The sequence below is a fragment of the Cydia strobilella genome, chromosome 5 (genome assembly GCF_947568885.1).
Source record: "Cydia strobilella chromosome 5, ilCydStro3.1, whole genome shotgun sequence".
Taxonomy (NCBI): domain Eukaryota; kingdom Metazoa; phylum Arthropoda; class Insecta; order Lepidoptera; family Tortricidae; genus Cydia; species Cydia strobilella.
The window spans coordinates 19,219,028-19,234,388 of NC_086045.1; the positions used below are offsets into that span (position 1 = coordinate 19,219,028).

A 15,361-nucleotide genomic window follows, 5' to 3' on the forward strand; every position below is an offset into this window, starting at 1 on the left:
TTCATATCACCCGCCTTTTTTGACGACCTACTTAAAACGCTAATAAAGAAAAGCAGAATTTAAATATCTGTCATTGGTATAAAAATGTTATCAAGTAAATACGCATTTCGTTTGTGAAAACTTAATATTAAATTAAGAGAGTGATAAAACAGTGATTGTGAAGGAGAAAGAGGACAAAAGAAACGAACCATAAATACCTATCTCGGCGGCCGACGCAAACCAACGGAATTATACCGAGCAGGTAAGGTCGGCCATCGGCCACATAAGTCCATTTATTCATTCACAGCCAAAGTCCCATTATCTTCGGACTGCGCTTACCGCTGGTCCTTCAGCCTCGCGTCTCCAATTAGCAATACTAAATTTATGGTATCAACCTAAAGATTCGTTGAATACTTGTAAAGTGCTATGTACGCTATGTATGTATGCAAATTGAAGCATTTGAAATGCGGCTATTTTTCATTTTCTAATTTAATTTGCAATTTAAGCCCATTTGCTTGTTATACTGTCTTGAAATGTCTATGAGATTACACTAAAAATACCTTCTTTCAAAATTGTTGAAATCGGTTTACATGATAAAGAACATAGAGTAAGTTATACTAGAGCGGTACTGTCATAGTAAATTTTGTAACCCCAGTAAATTCACTGCCATCTGTCGACACACTTTAAAACTAAAATTGAAGATTTGTAAAAATACGATAAAATGTATTTAAATATAGATAAATGATTTTTTTTATTTGCATTAATTAATTTGATGATTTTGACCCATGTTCTTTCACTGATATGCGTTAAAATTGTTAAATAACAAACGAAACCGTCAACGCCATCTATACGACTGTAGGCAAAACTAGTAGCGCCCTCTGAACGAGAATCAAATTTTCTTGATTTTCGATACACGTTTTTTCCTTAGACTGTATCCATCTATTACGGAGTTCTATCTATCTTTGTAAAGAATTAAGTATTCTTGAAAAACCAACATACATACAGGTCGCGCAAATTAGTTAGCCAATTTGCCGATAGATGGCGCTCTACACAATTACGCTTAGTATACTCAAAGATAGATATAACTCCGTAATAGATGGATACAGTCTAAGGAAAAAACGTGCCTCTAAAATCAAGAAAATTTGATTCTCGATTAGATGTCGCTACTAGCTTTGGCCTACTGTCGTATAGATGGCGTTGACGGTTTCGTTTGTTATCTAACAATTTTAACGCATATCAGTGAAAGAACATGGGTCATAATCATAAAAATAATTAATGCAAATAAAAAAAATCATTTATCCATATTTAAATACATTTTATCGATTTTTATAAATCTTAATTTTTAGTTTTAAAGTGTGTCGATAGATGGCAGTGAATTTACTGTGGTTACAAAATTTACTATGACAGTACCGCTCTATCTTATTATATCCTCTTTGGTATACTTCTGGTCAAGTCTTTCGTGATTCTATTTACATGAGGAAATTGAAAGTTTGTACGGAACCCTCGGTGCGCGAGTTAAACGAACTTGCACTTGACCGGTTTTTGAAAATCAAAGAAATATTGCAGCAGGGCAATATTTTGATTTATAGAGTAAACTGTTAGGCATAGTTGGCATTCATAATTTTATTTTTATATTTTATTTGGCCTACGGCCTACGCCAATGTTGTGGATTATCAGTGGTACTAATATATTTAACTGGCAAGGAGACTCTTCGACAACAGAAGTTGAATGTCATCGAATGTCAATGTAAGTAATGTAACCGATGTAAACAAGAAGAAACCATTTTGCAATAGGAAATATATTACGCGAAACTCTCTGCGTAGGTGGCGCCACTACCACAATCTGAGGGTCTGTCGCGTAACAAGAAAATCGAAATTTCGTTATATAACATCTCTGTCATTCTTGCATATTAATAAATAAATAATGCAGTAATATCCCCTATTATAAACGATTTTACCAGGAAAGTGCAAAAAAAGCGAAACTTGCAAGAAAAATTATTTTAAAGACTACAAAACATTTACATCAATAAAAGGACAATGGAATGCGGAGCATTCCAATAAACAAGAAGAATAAGACATTTGAGATATAATGTGTACGCTATTATTTACTGTATAATAAACACTAATTAGTTTAAAATTATTCTGTTATTAACATACCATGTAATGCCCATAATGTTACTTTATGGCAAATAAACCGAAACTGAAACAATGTTTTGAAATCGACTAAGTAGTCGTTGACATGATGGGTACGGACTACGGACATTTGAATTGGCTAATATGACTATAATGGCGTAAGTACTGTGAATGACATCTCGCTTTGTGTGGTAGGGCACAGGACAGCGGATGTCATTCCAGATCTAGAGCAGAGCCCAACTGGGGAGGTACCTCCACCTTACAGAAAACCGCAGCCAAATAACACTAGACCCTACTAATAGTGTTGTGTTCCCGCCGGTGAGTAAGGTTGCCAGAGCTCGAGGGAGAGGAGTGTTAGGATCGGCAACGCGCATGTAACTCCTCTGGAGTTGCAGGCGTACATAGGCTATGGAGACTGCTTAACATCAGGCGGGCCGTATACTTGTTTGCCACCGACGTAGTATTAAAAAAAAGTACATTATTGCCATAATTATGTAATTTATGTACCTATTAAGCTGCTCATACAGTCTGTGCGGAAAGATACAGTCGTGGAATGTATGGGGACCTATATATTTCACGATTTTTCTCTTTCCACACAGACTAACTTAATATATAATGCCTGACCAGAAATATATGATCATTGCCAAGAGGGCGCTGTTATTCTCATGTAGGGTGACAGTTCAGTATAGTGTGAAAAAATTAGTTCCAGTGAAATTCCGCAACATGGCGCGTGATCATATATTCCTGGTCAGGCTTTACTATAATAGCGAAACTTAGGATTCGCGCTTCCCGGTAGGTCCTCTGTAAACAAACCGCCTTGATGCATCAATGTCATATTTTATTATCTCTGAAAACTTGTCAAAAAACTGTTAAATTCAAGTATGTATGGTAAGTTACTCTATGGTTTAAATGGGCTAGTGATGCACTCTGGTGGCAGAACATTGCAGTAAGACCCCCTATTTAAATTAAAGTAGAAAATGTCGAGATGGTAGATAACTCATTGTTTAGTCACCAGTGAACTCTATGCCATTGGTTTAAGGGTGGGAATAGGACTTGCTGGGAATGACCCACCGGACATGCGTTCACATGTGTCGGGCTATTTTGGACGCCGACACGGCACTGGAATAGGTATCCGCACTGGCTGGAGTTCTCGGGGCACCCAGATGACAGCTGTGTTATCGGGTAACAAGTATAACGTTTGAAAACTTACTCGTATGACAACATGACTACGGTTTTTTCGTACATCTTACTCTTTTTTGAGTCAGCTGCAAAACTCTGGAGTTCTCGGGGCACCCAGATGACAGCTCTGCTGTGTTATCGGGTAACAAGTATAACGTTTGAAAACTTACTCGTATGACAACATGACTACGGTTTTTTCAAACATCCTACTTTTTTTGAATCAGCTGAAAAAGTGGAGTTCTCGGGGCACCCAGATGACAGCTGTGTTATCGGGTAACAAGTATAACGTTTGAAAACTTACTCGTATGACAACATGACTACGGTTTTTTCGTACATCCTACTCTTTTTGAGTCATCTGAAAAAGTTAAGTTCTCGGGGCACCCAGATGACAGCTGTGTTATCGGGTAACAAGTATAACGTTTGAAAACTTACTCGTATGACAACATGACTACGGTTTTTTCGTACAACTTACTCTTTTTTGAGCCAGCTGAAAAAATAGGTATTTAATCTATTATATGTGTGTGGTGGTCATTAATCGTGGGCTTAAAGCTCAGTTGTGCAATCGAAAAAACCGGCCAAGTGTGAGTCGGACTCGCCCACCGAGGGTGCCGTACAAGTTTAAATTTTATTTTTTACAAACTTATAGTTTTCAGGTTTTTCCCTGTACTAAGTGTACGATACTAAATTCAAATTCAAATTCAAAATGTTTTATTTGCAAATATAGGTAGTACATACAGTGATGGTAATCTTACAATAAGTGGTGTCTCTATATTTGACCATCAGGCATGCAAAAAACAGTGTCTTAAGTCTAAATTAAAAAATTGTGTAAAAATAAACTGAACAGAAATCAGTATCAAAGAATTAATGACAACAGTTACTATTAAGAAGACTAGTTTTATAATATTAAATACCCGGATGTCAAACAATTAGAATTTATATAGTAAAACTAGGAATACAAATGTCGCAATGTCAGTCAAATAATGAAAAAAAAAAAAAAAATAGAAATTAAATATTCAAATAATCCGAGAGACAATAGTAGCATTTATCTGTTAAGAATGTCATCAATGCTCGTTTGAATTCAATTGTATCCTTATTTCTAATTGTGTCAGGTAGTTTATTATAAATTTTGCTTCCCAAACAAATCACACTCTTTAGTTTAAGGGCAGTATTAGCTGGTTCTGTATGTAAATCGATTTTTACTCTTTTATTTCGTAAATGCGTTGCTTTTTTAAAAAGTGTGGGATTTGTTTTAACAAAGACAGCAATTTCATAAATAAAGAGCGAAGGTAGAGTAAGCACTTTTAGTCTTTTGAAATGTGGGGCGCAGCTATCGAGTGTTTTTAAGCCACATATTGCTCTTATGTATCTTTTTTGGGCTTTAAAGACTAAATCTCTGTTAGTAGAGTTGCCCCAAAAGATAATTCCATACCTCAAAGTAGACATAACATAACCACTACATGCCAAATTTCATAGTTCTAGGTCAACGGGAAGTACCCTATAAATTTTGATTCCCTTGAGTGTCTAAATAAAATATGCGTGGCATAAACGGCCGTAACTTTTTTTACGTTACCTTAGAAGTTTGATTTTTTACAGGTTCAAGGGGCTATAGACCTGAGTATATGGTTTTAATTTCAACTGGATACCTCCTCTTAGAAAAGGGGTCTTGAACTCTTGACCGACAGACGGGCGGACGGACGGACGGACAACAAAGTGATCCTATCCTATAATAAGGGTTCCGTTATTTCCTATTGAGCTACGGAACCCTAAAAATTCAAAATGATGACTAAAAATTCAGTCAGGATCCTTCTCATACACAGATAAGAGGTTAATATAGGGTCATCTAAATCGATAGACACGTCATTTATCAAAATCGGCCCAGTCGTTTCGACACTGCGGTCGAACAGGCGACACAACATGTTCATATAGACTACTAAAACCAAAGACCTACCTATATAATAACTCCGTATAAGATGAATAAAGTCTAAGGATGAAACGTGCCTTAGAAATCATGAAAATTTGATTCTCGTACAGATGGCGCTACCACCAATACCAACCTTTGGCAATCATTCATTCATTCATTTATTCCTTTATAAAACATAGTTTTACATGTCAAATACAGTATTTCATATTTACAACTATTTACATCTAAGTTACATAGCAAAGCACATCAGTATGAATATAATATTAGGTATAAGATAATTATGTCGGGTAGGTACAATTATTATTTAAAGTTTATTATTTATAGGTTTAAATGATTACAGTAAGTTCATATAAATATATCATATCACATAATTATGGTTAGTTAAATTCTTATTTTATATTTCTATAGCTTGGGATTGTGAACCAGTTCAAGAGTGCACGCCGTCAAAAAATTCGTCAACAGAGTAGTACGCATATTCTCGTTTAGATGGCGTTGACGGTTTCGTTTGTTATTTAACAATTTTAACACGTATCAGTGAAAAAATAAAAATAATAAATACAAATAAAAACATCATTCATCCATATATATAAATATATATAATTTTTTTGATATTTTTATTTTTAGATTAATCGTTTGTCGATAGATGGCAGTAAATTTACTGTGACTACAAAATTTACAATGACAGTACCCCTCTATCCTATATATTCTCTTTGCTAAAACCAAACTAAAACAACTAGCGAGCAACATGATACTCTAAGTACGAGCACACTTTTAACATTTTCGAAATCATTATAAATTTGATGGAAGCCATTTTTTTAAACGGAGAAGAATTCAATTTTAATAATTTCCTCTGTAGGCCAATCAAATTAGATCCAAAATAAGCGTTTTGAGGAGTTTTAATTCCCAGCAAGCTAAAATTTGGTCCTAAATGTAAAATGGACAAAATGGTCCTATACCTAAATATGAAATGAAAATCGACTGTAACGAGGAGATGTCTGTTTTGTAGCTCAAAATGTATTATTGTGCAAGTTTTACAGTTGTATTGATATAGCTATAACGTAGGCGGATCATTAATAATCATAAGTCCGTTATTTGCTAAGCAATGTTATCCGTCACTCAAGCCATCAAAATATGATTTAATTTCAGCAGAGTGCACTTCTGAAGGTTTTTCCTTGCAGATAAATTATTGAAAAGGGAGAATTACTGAAGTCTTGAAGGTTTAATAGTATAAGGAAAATATAAAGGAAACTATTAGGTTAATTTTTTTGAGAGATGTAGCTAGGAAAAAATATGCTATCTTAAATAATCTTTAAATACCTAAGCTTGAATTATTAAAAAATATCAAATGACAATTAACCAACCATGGACTTAATAATCAATCAATCAGTAAAATTGTCAACCTATAATAAATATAATTACAAATGGGCTTACAAATAACGCACAGCCTGTACCTTTGAAGATTGTACTTCAAATAATATTTTTCAAATATTAAGTATAGAGCTTCATCCACTATTAAGAAAGGAGTTTTCTGAACGCAACCAAAAACAGGATGAAAGGGTTGAAGGTTTAAACAACATCGACGATAAAATAAAAGGTTTTATCTTAATTTTGCCTTATTAATTTGCTTTGTCGTATATTTTACGAGACTATGTACCTACGTAAATACCGAACTACTTGCGCACAAGTTGATAAAATATATGGTATTTATTAAGAAAAATAACCCGTATTATGAAGAACATAACATTAATTAAGGTCGAAATCGAAAAGAATTTGGCTACAAACTGCAACGCCCTCGCGCGGCGGCCGACTCTCCACGACCGCGACTATTATTAACATCGGCAATTAGTTATCTACATCGAAATGTTCTAAGAAACCAACCAAATTAGAATACCATGTACTACAGGAAATGCCCAGACAATGCATGTTAACTCAAACTAAACCGTTTATATAATACCTATAGACCGGGCTATGCGCGTGTTAGAGAGTGTAATGAAACCCAATCCAGCTAATCCTATTAAATAATAAGATTATTGAATTAATTTATGTGAGAGACATGGAAACTACTTAGTTACTTGATTTTACAATACCTTTTTAACTTAAAATTAACTGTATTATAAGTTAGCACTCACCGTTTGCCTTTAATTGAAGAACTAATTACAATTAGTTATCGTTTGTACTTACATTTTCACTGCACATTACTCCATCTATCGGCAAGGGTTCAAAACAAGTCCTTTTCATTACAGCTCCATCTTACGGAAGCGAGAATATTTAAAAAGTAATCTATTAACACACATTTGCGCCATCCGTCCGAGCAAATATAGATATAACTATAACTCCGTAATAGATGGATACAGTCTAAGGAAAAAACGTGCCTCGAAAATCACGAAAATTTGATTCTCGATCAGAGGGCGCCACTAGTTTTGGCCTAGTCTCGTATAGAGGGCGTTGACGGTTTCGTTTGTTATTTATAATTTTAACGCATATCAATGAAAGAACATGGGTCAAAATCATATAAAAATAATTAATGCAAATAAAAAAATCATTTATCCATATTTAAATACATTTTAACGTATTTTTATAAATCTTCATTTTTAGTTTTAAAGTATGTCGATAGATGGCAGTGAATTTACAGCGGTTACAAAATTTACTATGACAGTACCGCTCTATCTAATTATATCCTCATTGGTCCGAGATAGTGCGGCGTTCCGTGAGGCTCGGCTGTCTTGGTTCAATTGAACGTTTCAATAAAGATATATTATGTAACACCGTATAAGACATAAGACAAGTAGTCTAAGGAAAAACGTGCCTCGAAATATCAAGAAAAAGGTATACTAGAATAAATGGCGCCACACCTTTGTAGTTTGTCTATACTTGTGTAGATGGCGTTGGCGTCAGTGAAAGAACATGGGTCAAAGTCATATGGCGTTCTTAAAATAATAACAAAGATAGATATAACTCCGTAATAGATGGATACAGTCTAAGGAAAAAACGTGCGTCGAAAATCACGAAAATTTGATTCTCGATCAGATGGCGCCACTAGTTTTGGCCTACACTCGTATAGAGGGCGTTGACTGTTTCGTTTGTTATTTATAATTTTAACGCATACCAGTGAAAGAACATGGGTCAAAATCATATAAAAATAATTAATGCAAATAAAAAAATCATTTATCAATATTTAAATATATTTTATCGTATTTTTATAAATATTTATTTTTAGTTTTAAAGTGTGTCGACAGATGGCAGTGAATTTACTGGGGTTACAAAATTTACTATGACAGTACCGCTCTAGTATAAGTTACTCTATGATAATAATAAATAAAATTAAAAAATCATTTATCCATATACAATATACACTTTTTTTTTAAATAATCGAACTTATTCATTTATCAAATACACACACAAAGTGTTGACGCACTACCTATTTATTTGTCCCTCTTGGCGTGGAAAACACTGGCTGTTGGTGTGCTGAGGCCAAGACTTTTATTGGGGAGGTGGGCAGCCGGTTGCGGGAGAGTGGTCATGACCCTCGCTCCGGGTCGTTCGTTATTCAAAGGTCCATCGCTGTTCAACGTGGCAACGCGGCGAGCGTGATGGGCTCTTTTGCATGGGGCGTGGGCGAATTTTGTGAATAGTTTTTGTGTTTGTTAGTTTCTAGTTTAGGTTAAGATTTTTGTAATGTTTGAAAGTAGATATTAAGGTTTTCCAAATTGTATTTCTGTTTGTTTAGGTTATTGGTAATTTTAAGTTGTTTTTATGTATTGATTTTGACATGTTTGATATTTTTATACATTTTCATTTTTAGTTTTAATCGTGTGTCGAAAGATGGCAGTAAATTTACTGTGACTACAAAATTTACTATGACAGTAACCAAAGATAGATATAACTGGATATAGATGGATACAGTCTAAGGAAAAAACGTGCCTCGAAAATCAAGAAAATTTGATTCTCGCTCAGAGGGCGCTACTAGTTTTGGCCTACAGTCGTATAGATGGCGTTGACGGTTTCGTTTGTTATTTAACAATTTTAATGGCATATCAGTGAAAGAACATGGGTCAAAATCATAAAAATAATTAATGCAAATAAAAAAAATCATTTATCTATATATAAATACATTCTATCGTATTTTTATAAATCTTCATTTTTAGTTTTAAAGTGTGTCGACAGATGGCAGTGAATTTACTGGGGTTACAAAATTTACTATGACAATACCGCTCTAGTATAAGTTACTCTATGCAGTAACTATCTGTACACTCTATTCGCTTTGGTTTCAATCAACGTCGAACCTCCCTATCAAATCTAAAAGTAATACAAAGTCTAAGGTTTACGCGGCATCTGAAGGTTACTATTTGTGGCACATGAACGCTTGCTATAAAGTATGACCACAGACAGAGACGCTGTCTGGTGGCTATTTTGGGCATTACTATGTAAGCATGTATGTGTAAGGTTGGTGTAAGGTGATCAAGTTTTAGAGTGCACACAAAAGATGGCGGGTGTGTCCTGTTTCCGAACATGCTATTGGTGTAGCTCAAAAAGTTTTTGAAGTCAAAATATCGAATAACTATTTTGTAATGTCGATAACCAAATACCTACTTCAAAATGATATCGAATAGTGTGTTTTTTTAAAACATGAGTGCATAAGGCTGTTTTTCAAAAAAGTGGTAGCGCCACCTGTCAATAACTTTGTTCGAACTTTTTTTTCACAACCTATATATAATTTTTATGTAAGTTAAATTTATCAAAAATAGATATAACTCCGTAATAGATGGATATAGTCTAAGGAAAAAACGTGCCTCGAAAATCAAGAAAATTTAATTCTCGTTCAGAGGGCGCTACTAGCTTTGGCCTACTGTCGTATAGATGGCGTTGACGGTTTCGTTTGTTATTTAACAATTTTAACGCATATCAGTGAAAGAACATGGGTCAAAATAATAAAAATAATTAATGCAAATAAAAAAAAACGTTTATCCATATTTAAATACATTTTCTCGTATTTTTATAAATCTTCATTTTTAGTTTTAAAGTGTGTCGACAGGTGGCAGTGAATTTACTGGGGTCACAAAATTTACTATGACAGTACCGCTCTAGTATAAGTTACTCTATGAAATTATTAATACATTTACGTTTAAAGATTTCTTTGTATCCTTAATTTTCCCCGGTATCCGACGATAAAGTAGCAATCCGGTCCCGATATCTATACTTTAGGTATCCAAACAAGCTCCGGCCAAACGGTACCTTTATATAAAAGTACATTACCGCGCGATCTGATACCCAAATTCAAACCGGTCACTCAATTTTATTGGAAATAATGTCCGCCATCTTAGATTTCTCCATTTTTGCTCTGATCAAGATGAAAATGCAGGAAAAAATAAAGTCCTGGACAGAATAATAAGACTTCCTTCTAGAAGAAACGCTTTAAGCCTTGCATTGAAAATACGACAGTCTACTATAAATTTCAACTTGAGGTATCGACCGAAGGTTCATCTTGTTTACAAAATAAATAATAAAAACCGGCCAAGTGCGAGTCGGACTCGCGGCCGAAGGGTTCCGTACCATCACGCAAAAACGGAAAGAAATCACGGTCTCACATAGGAGCCCCACTTAAATATTTATTTTATTTTGTTTTTAGTATTTGTTTGAGGTGTGCATAGTTCATGTTGTTATAGCGGCAACAGAAATACATCATCTGTGAAAATTTCAACTGTATCTATCACGGTTCATGAGATACAGTCTGGTGACAGACGGACGGACAGCGGAGTCTTAGTAATAGGGTCCCGTTTTTACTCTTTGGGTACGGAACCCTAAAAATGTTGAGCAAGTGCAACGCAACCATGTCGCTGCCATATCGCTACTTTCGTGATATGAGGTTAGACACTGCTGGTATGTCTCATTATTAAAAACCTCAAGGCATTGCGATTTACATACTACATTTACTTCATTTACTTCAGCCCCTGCCGCTGCCCCTTGCGCTGCCGGTAATAATTCCCTAAAAACTGCTGCAGCAGCTCGAGCTCGAGTGTGTGTTTACATACTGCCCTACCACTCAACTGTTGGGTTTCGGCAATGGCAGACGTCTTTCTCCTCCAGGCGCTCGGCGAGTACTGAGCGACAGAGCAGAATGTGAACACGCACTGCCGATCGCGCTGCCGGTCCTTTGACTTCCGCACAAAAAACCGCCATTTTGGGGAGCGCTGGGCAGCGCGAGTGGCAATGGCAGTGGCATGAGAAGTATCAAACACGATAAACTTAATAATGTGTGTAAACACACACACTCCACCTTCCCTGCTCACTTCCCTGCTAACTTCGGCTGAATGTAAATGCGACATATGACAACAATGATCGCAACATCGTCACGAAAGCACCTGTCCTATCACATAAGTAGCAATGACTATGGTAGCCACATGGTTATGATAGCCATGTCACCTCTTGTAAATTTCCCGAATCGAATCCAGCCCCTTAAATCTTCAACGCGCAAAGTGTAATTTTGTTGTTCAGTGTAAATATGATGTAGAAGTATAAGTATGCAAAGGTATAAGATTGTATGTAGGTAGATATAATTAAGAATCAATATTTTCACTATGCAAGAGATTCTGGGTTCATTCAGTATGTAAATGAAAATTTTATTCTGTAATAATTACTGCATGGTGGCATATTACATGGTGGAGGCGGATCTGCGCGAACTACGAGTCACCAATTGGCTAGAGGTCGCACAGGACCGAGAAATGTGGCGCTGTCTTGTGTCGGAGGCCAAGTTTCATTTTGGGTCGCTGAGCCAACGGAGTAAGTAAGTAAGTAATAATTACTTGGGTTAGATTGATGTAGTTTGGGTGAAGTAAGATCATGCTAAAGTTCTCATTTTTTATTACAAAATAAATAATAAAATGGAAATAAATAACTAATTAATACAAAGGTAGGTACTTATGCTAACCACTTAGGCATGTAATACAAAAATATGTTTGGTTCTGGAACGAATATTCATTGTTTCAGTAGCATTATAGTTTTTGTATAAAAGGCAAAAACCCTGCTACAATTTCAAGGGATTAGACACACACAATAGCGTCCTAAAATACACTTATCTTTGTACGAGATTGCTTATAAATAATATCACTTGGTCCTTCGATCGATGGCGTTCACTTGCCGAGGAGGATCTTGCGGCCGGCGCCCATGTTCGAACCGGCCTGGGTGGCGCCCTTGTTGGAGCCCGCCTGCAGGCCCACGATGGTCTGGCCAGCGTTCAGGACCTCGTCGGAGAACTCGCGCTTGCACTCGTCAGAGGGCTTGGGGCCTAGTTTGGGGCCGGTCCACTCGGGGTGCCTGTAGGTCTGTAAACAATACATGTATTATATTAGACCGGCACCGACTCAAAAAGCGGTCAAGACTTTATATCACTTTCACAAGACTTAAGCGATCTCCACTTGGCCTCCACGCAACTACGCGACCTTGCCTATTTATGAAAACTGAGGTAACGTTTCACGAAACTCATAAACTTTGAAATTGGCAATGTTCCAACTTCAGATTTAACTGTATCTTACGGTAAACAGTCTGTAAACGAGTAATTTGTTTCGATGCGATACATTTTTCTATTTTGGGAAAAACATGTTTACAAAATTATGGATTACTGAGTAATCACGAATTAATAAACTCCGTGTGAGTAATAAACTTGAATGTTTACAAAGTCGTAAAGTGCGCAGTCAAATGAATCGTGGAGTTGGTCTCGCGCTGAAAATGTAAATATCCAGGGTGATATAATCGTGTCATGCCTCTACGGATGACGTCACAGGACGGTTTGGGAAGGGTTTCCACCATGCTCACCTCGCGGCCAATGGCGAACAGTGTGCTGACGACTTGCGAGATGTCCTTCTTCTCCCAGAGGTCGACGGTCTGGAACACGTCAATGTCGGGGACACCGTACGCTTTGATTGCCGCCTGGAAGCTAAACAATAAATACAGATTAGAGAAAAAACAATCTCAATACAATATCGAGCTTAATACCTGGAGTTGTAGAGATTACTGGATGAGCAAAGCCCCCCCTTCCCCCGCCTTCAAAGCTCCGAATAATTTTATTTACGTTAAGAAGAATTATTAAAATAGAGGTTTAGCAATAATAATGATCAAGATTCCAGGAAAATACTCCTAAAACTAAAATGGTTATTGTTTGGAGGTTTACCGCAATAACTAAGACTAACTAGTCTTAGAGTAACTGGCAGTATTCAAAAAGTTTTCGTCATTAAGATTTTATTCTGGTAAATTTCTTATAAAAAAAAAGTTAATCGAACAAGTTTTAGTTTTATTTGTTGGGAAAGTGCAGGTCAAATAATAATTTACTTACTTGGTGATGTTCTCCATCATCTTGAACTGTCCGCCGGAGGTGTTGATCTTGGGGACGGAGCCAGGCTTAAGCTTGTTAATGACTTGGCACAAGACGGTGCCATCCTTGAGCACCTCTTCGAACGCATCGTTAGGAGGGAATTTGGCTCCCAGGACGGTCTCAATCCAGGCCTGGCACTCCTTCTCACGTTCAGGGTCACGCTTGGAAGCGAGCTGCAATGTTTAAGATTTTGCTGATAAATAAATAGTAGAGGGTCTAACACCAGTTGCCCTAACCCGTTGCTATTTCTTAGATTCTCTGTCTGCCTGGTTTTAAAATCAACATGCACTTGGATCAGTTACCCAAATTGGAATCTAATAGTAGCTGGTAAGTACATACTAATAAGAATACGGTGAGATCAAATCTAAAAGTAAATGAAAATATCTTGTGAGAAAATGTTATTTTTTTCAAATAGCCACTTGGATGATAAGTGATGACATTGATTTATTTCTTTGTCGTTGGCATTATGTGTTCTAAAATAAAGAGAGATGAATAATTTTCAAAGGGATAAAAACAACTTGTTTTTATGTAATTTTTTGCGAGTATGTTTGTATGAATAATGATGCTGACATTTGCTAACCTTAGCGCGGACTTGGCGTTCCAGAGACATGTTGTGTGGTTGTGTGTGTGGTGCTGAGAGGTAGCGATCCGTTGGCAATCTCCGCTAAACTGAACTCCTGTAAGCCGAGCTCCACGTATTTATAGTGCGCACAGGCTACGTTTCTTCTGGAAAACTCCCGCGCCGCTGCCGCCCAACCCGATCGAACGAAATAAACTTCTGACTCAACAACCTTATTACCTATAGTATCACACATGCAACACATTATTTTACTTGGAATGTAATTATTTTAATCCCGAAGTGTTATTTTGGAGGTCTTTGTTTAGTTTACCGGTAGGAAATTAGGAATTTGTCTATCACTCACGCTAGCAAACACTATTTTTTTCACCTCAGCAGCTCGAACAAGCCTATTTTACAACAAACAAAGTAGCTTTTTAATTTATTGAAGGCCATGAACTGCCACTTCATACTTACTTCATACTAAATTTTTGAAAATAATTTTTTTCTTCAAATTTCACCGACTTGTCTGACGAACGAAATAAGTTCCAATGGAAAGTATACAACTTGTACAACATGAATAAATTAGGTTGCCTATCTTTTTCCGGTCACTATTATGAGTTTACCGTTAATCAGGTGAGTTTTTATCGATAATTGCACTCATCTGTCTGACGCTTGAATTATATATCAAAATGATGGTAATTTTATTGCGAATACAGTGGTATAGGGTTGCCTGCGAAAATCCGGTCACAAATAAGGGTTGCCAGGCTTTTAAAGAAAATAAGAAGGAAAGACTTTTAGCGATGACTCAAAAACGGCTTAACTGATCACGATTGTTTTGTTGTTGTATATTACTCACTATTTTTGTGATTTTTCTCATAATTTTTGGATGGATGGTTCAAAAGTTAGAAGGAAAAACCCTTTTTTTTTCTTTCTAAATAATTATTTCCGAAATGATTCACTTTATCAAAAAATATTGTTTAAATACCCCTATTTATTTTGAATGACCTATCCAACAATACCCCACACTATAGGGTTGAAACGATAAAAAAAATTGTTACACACATTGTTTCTTTCGAAGCGATTTTTTCTTGAAATATTCACTTTATCTTTTGATAAAGTTACTATTTTCGAAAATAATCGCTTTTAGTTGAAATAGTTATTTAGAAAGAAAAAAAAAGGTTTTTTCTTCTAACTTTTGAACCATCCATCCAAAAAATATGAAAAAA

At 36.0% G+C, this 15,361-nt stretch overlaps 1 protein-coding gene across 1 annotated transcript; it reads right to left on the reverse strand.

Annotated features, from left to right (window-relative positions):
• Window positions 1-12,054: 12,054 nt before the first annotated feature.
• LOC134741487 (muscle-specific protein 20) lies at window positions 12,055-14,314 on the reverse strand. The gene is made up of 4 exons (XM_063674279.1): window positions 14,157-14,314; window positions 13,538-13,749; window positions 13,021-13,141; window positions 12,055-12,530 (listed from the first exon to the last, which is right to left on the reverse strand). The coding sequence occupies exons 1-4, from the start codon at window positions 14,184-14,186 to the stop codon at window positions 12,339-12,341; spliced, it is 555 nt and encodes a 184-aa protein (XP_063530349.1). The 5' UTR covers window positions 14,187-14,314; the 3' UTR covers window positions 12,055-12,338.
• Window positions 14,315-15,361: the final 1,047 nt, after the last annotated feature.

Coding starts and splice junctions, on each gene's coding strand:
- LOC134741487 (XM_063674279.1), bottom strand. CDS start 14,186: ATGTCTCTGGAACGCCAAGTCCGCGCTAAG. Junction 13,142..13,537: donor ATGATGGAGAACATCACCAA/GTAAGTAAATTA, acceptor TTTATTGTTTAG/CTTCCAGGCGGCAATCAAAG. Junction 12,531..13,020: donor TGTTCGCCATTGGCCGCGAG/GTGAGCATGGTG, acceptor TATTGTTTACAG/ACCTACAGGCACCCCGAGTG.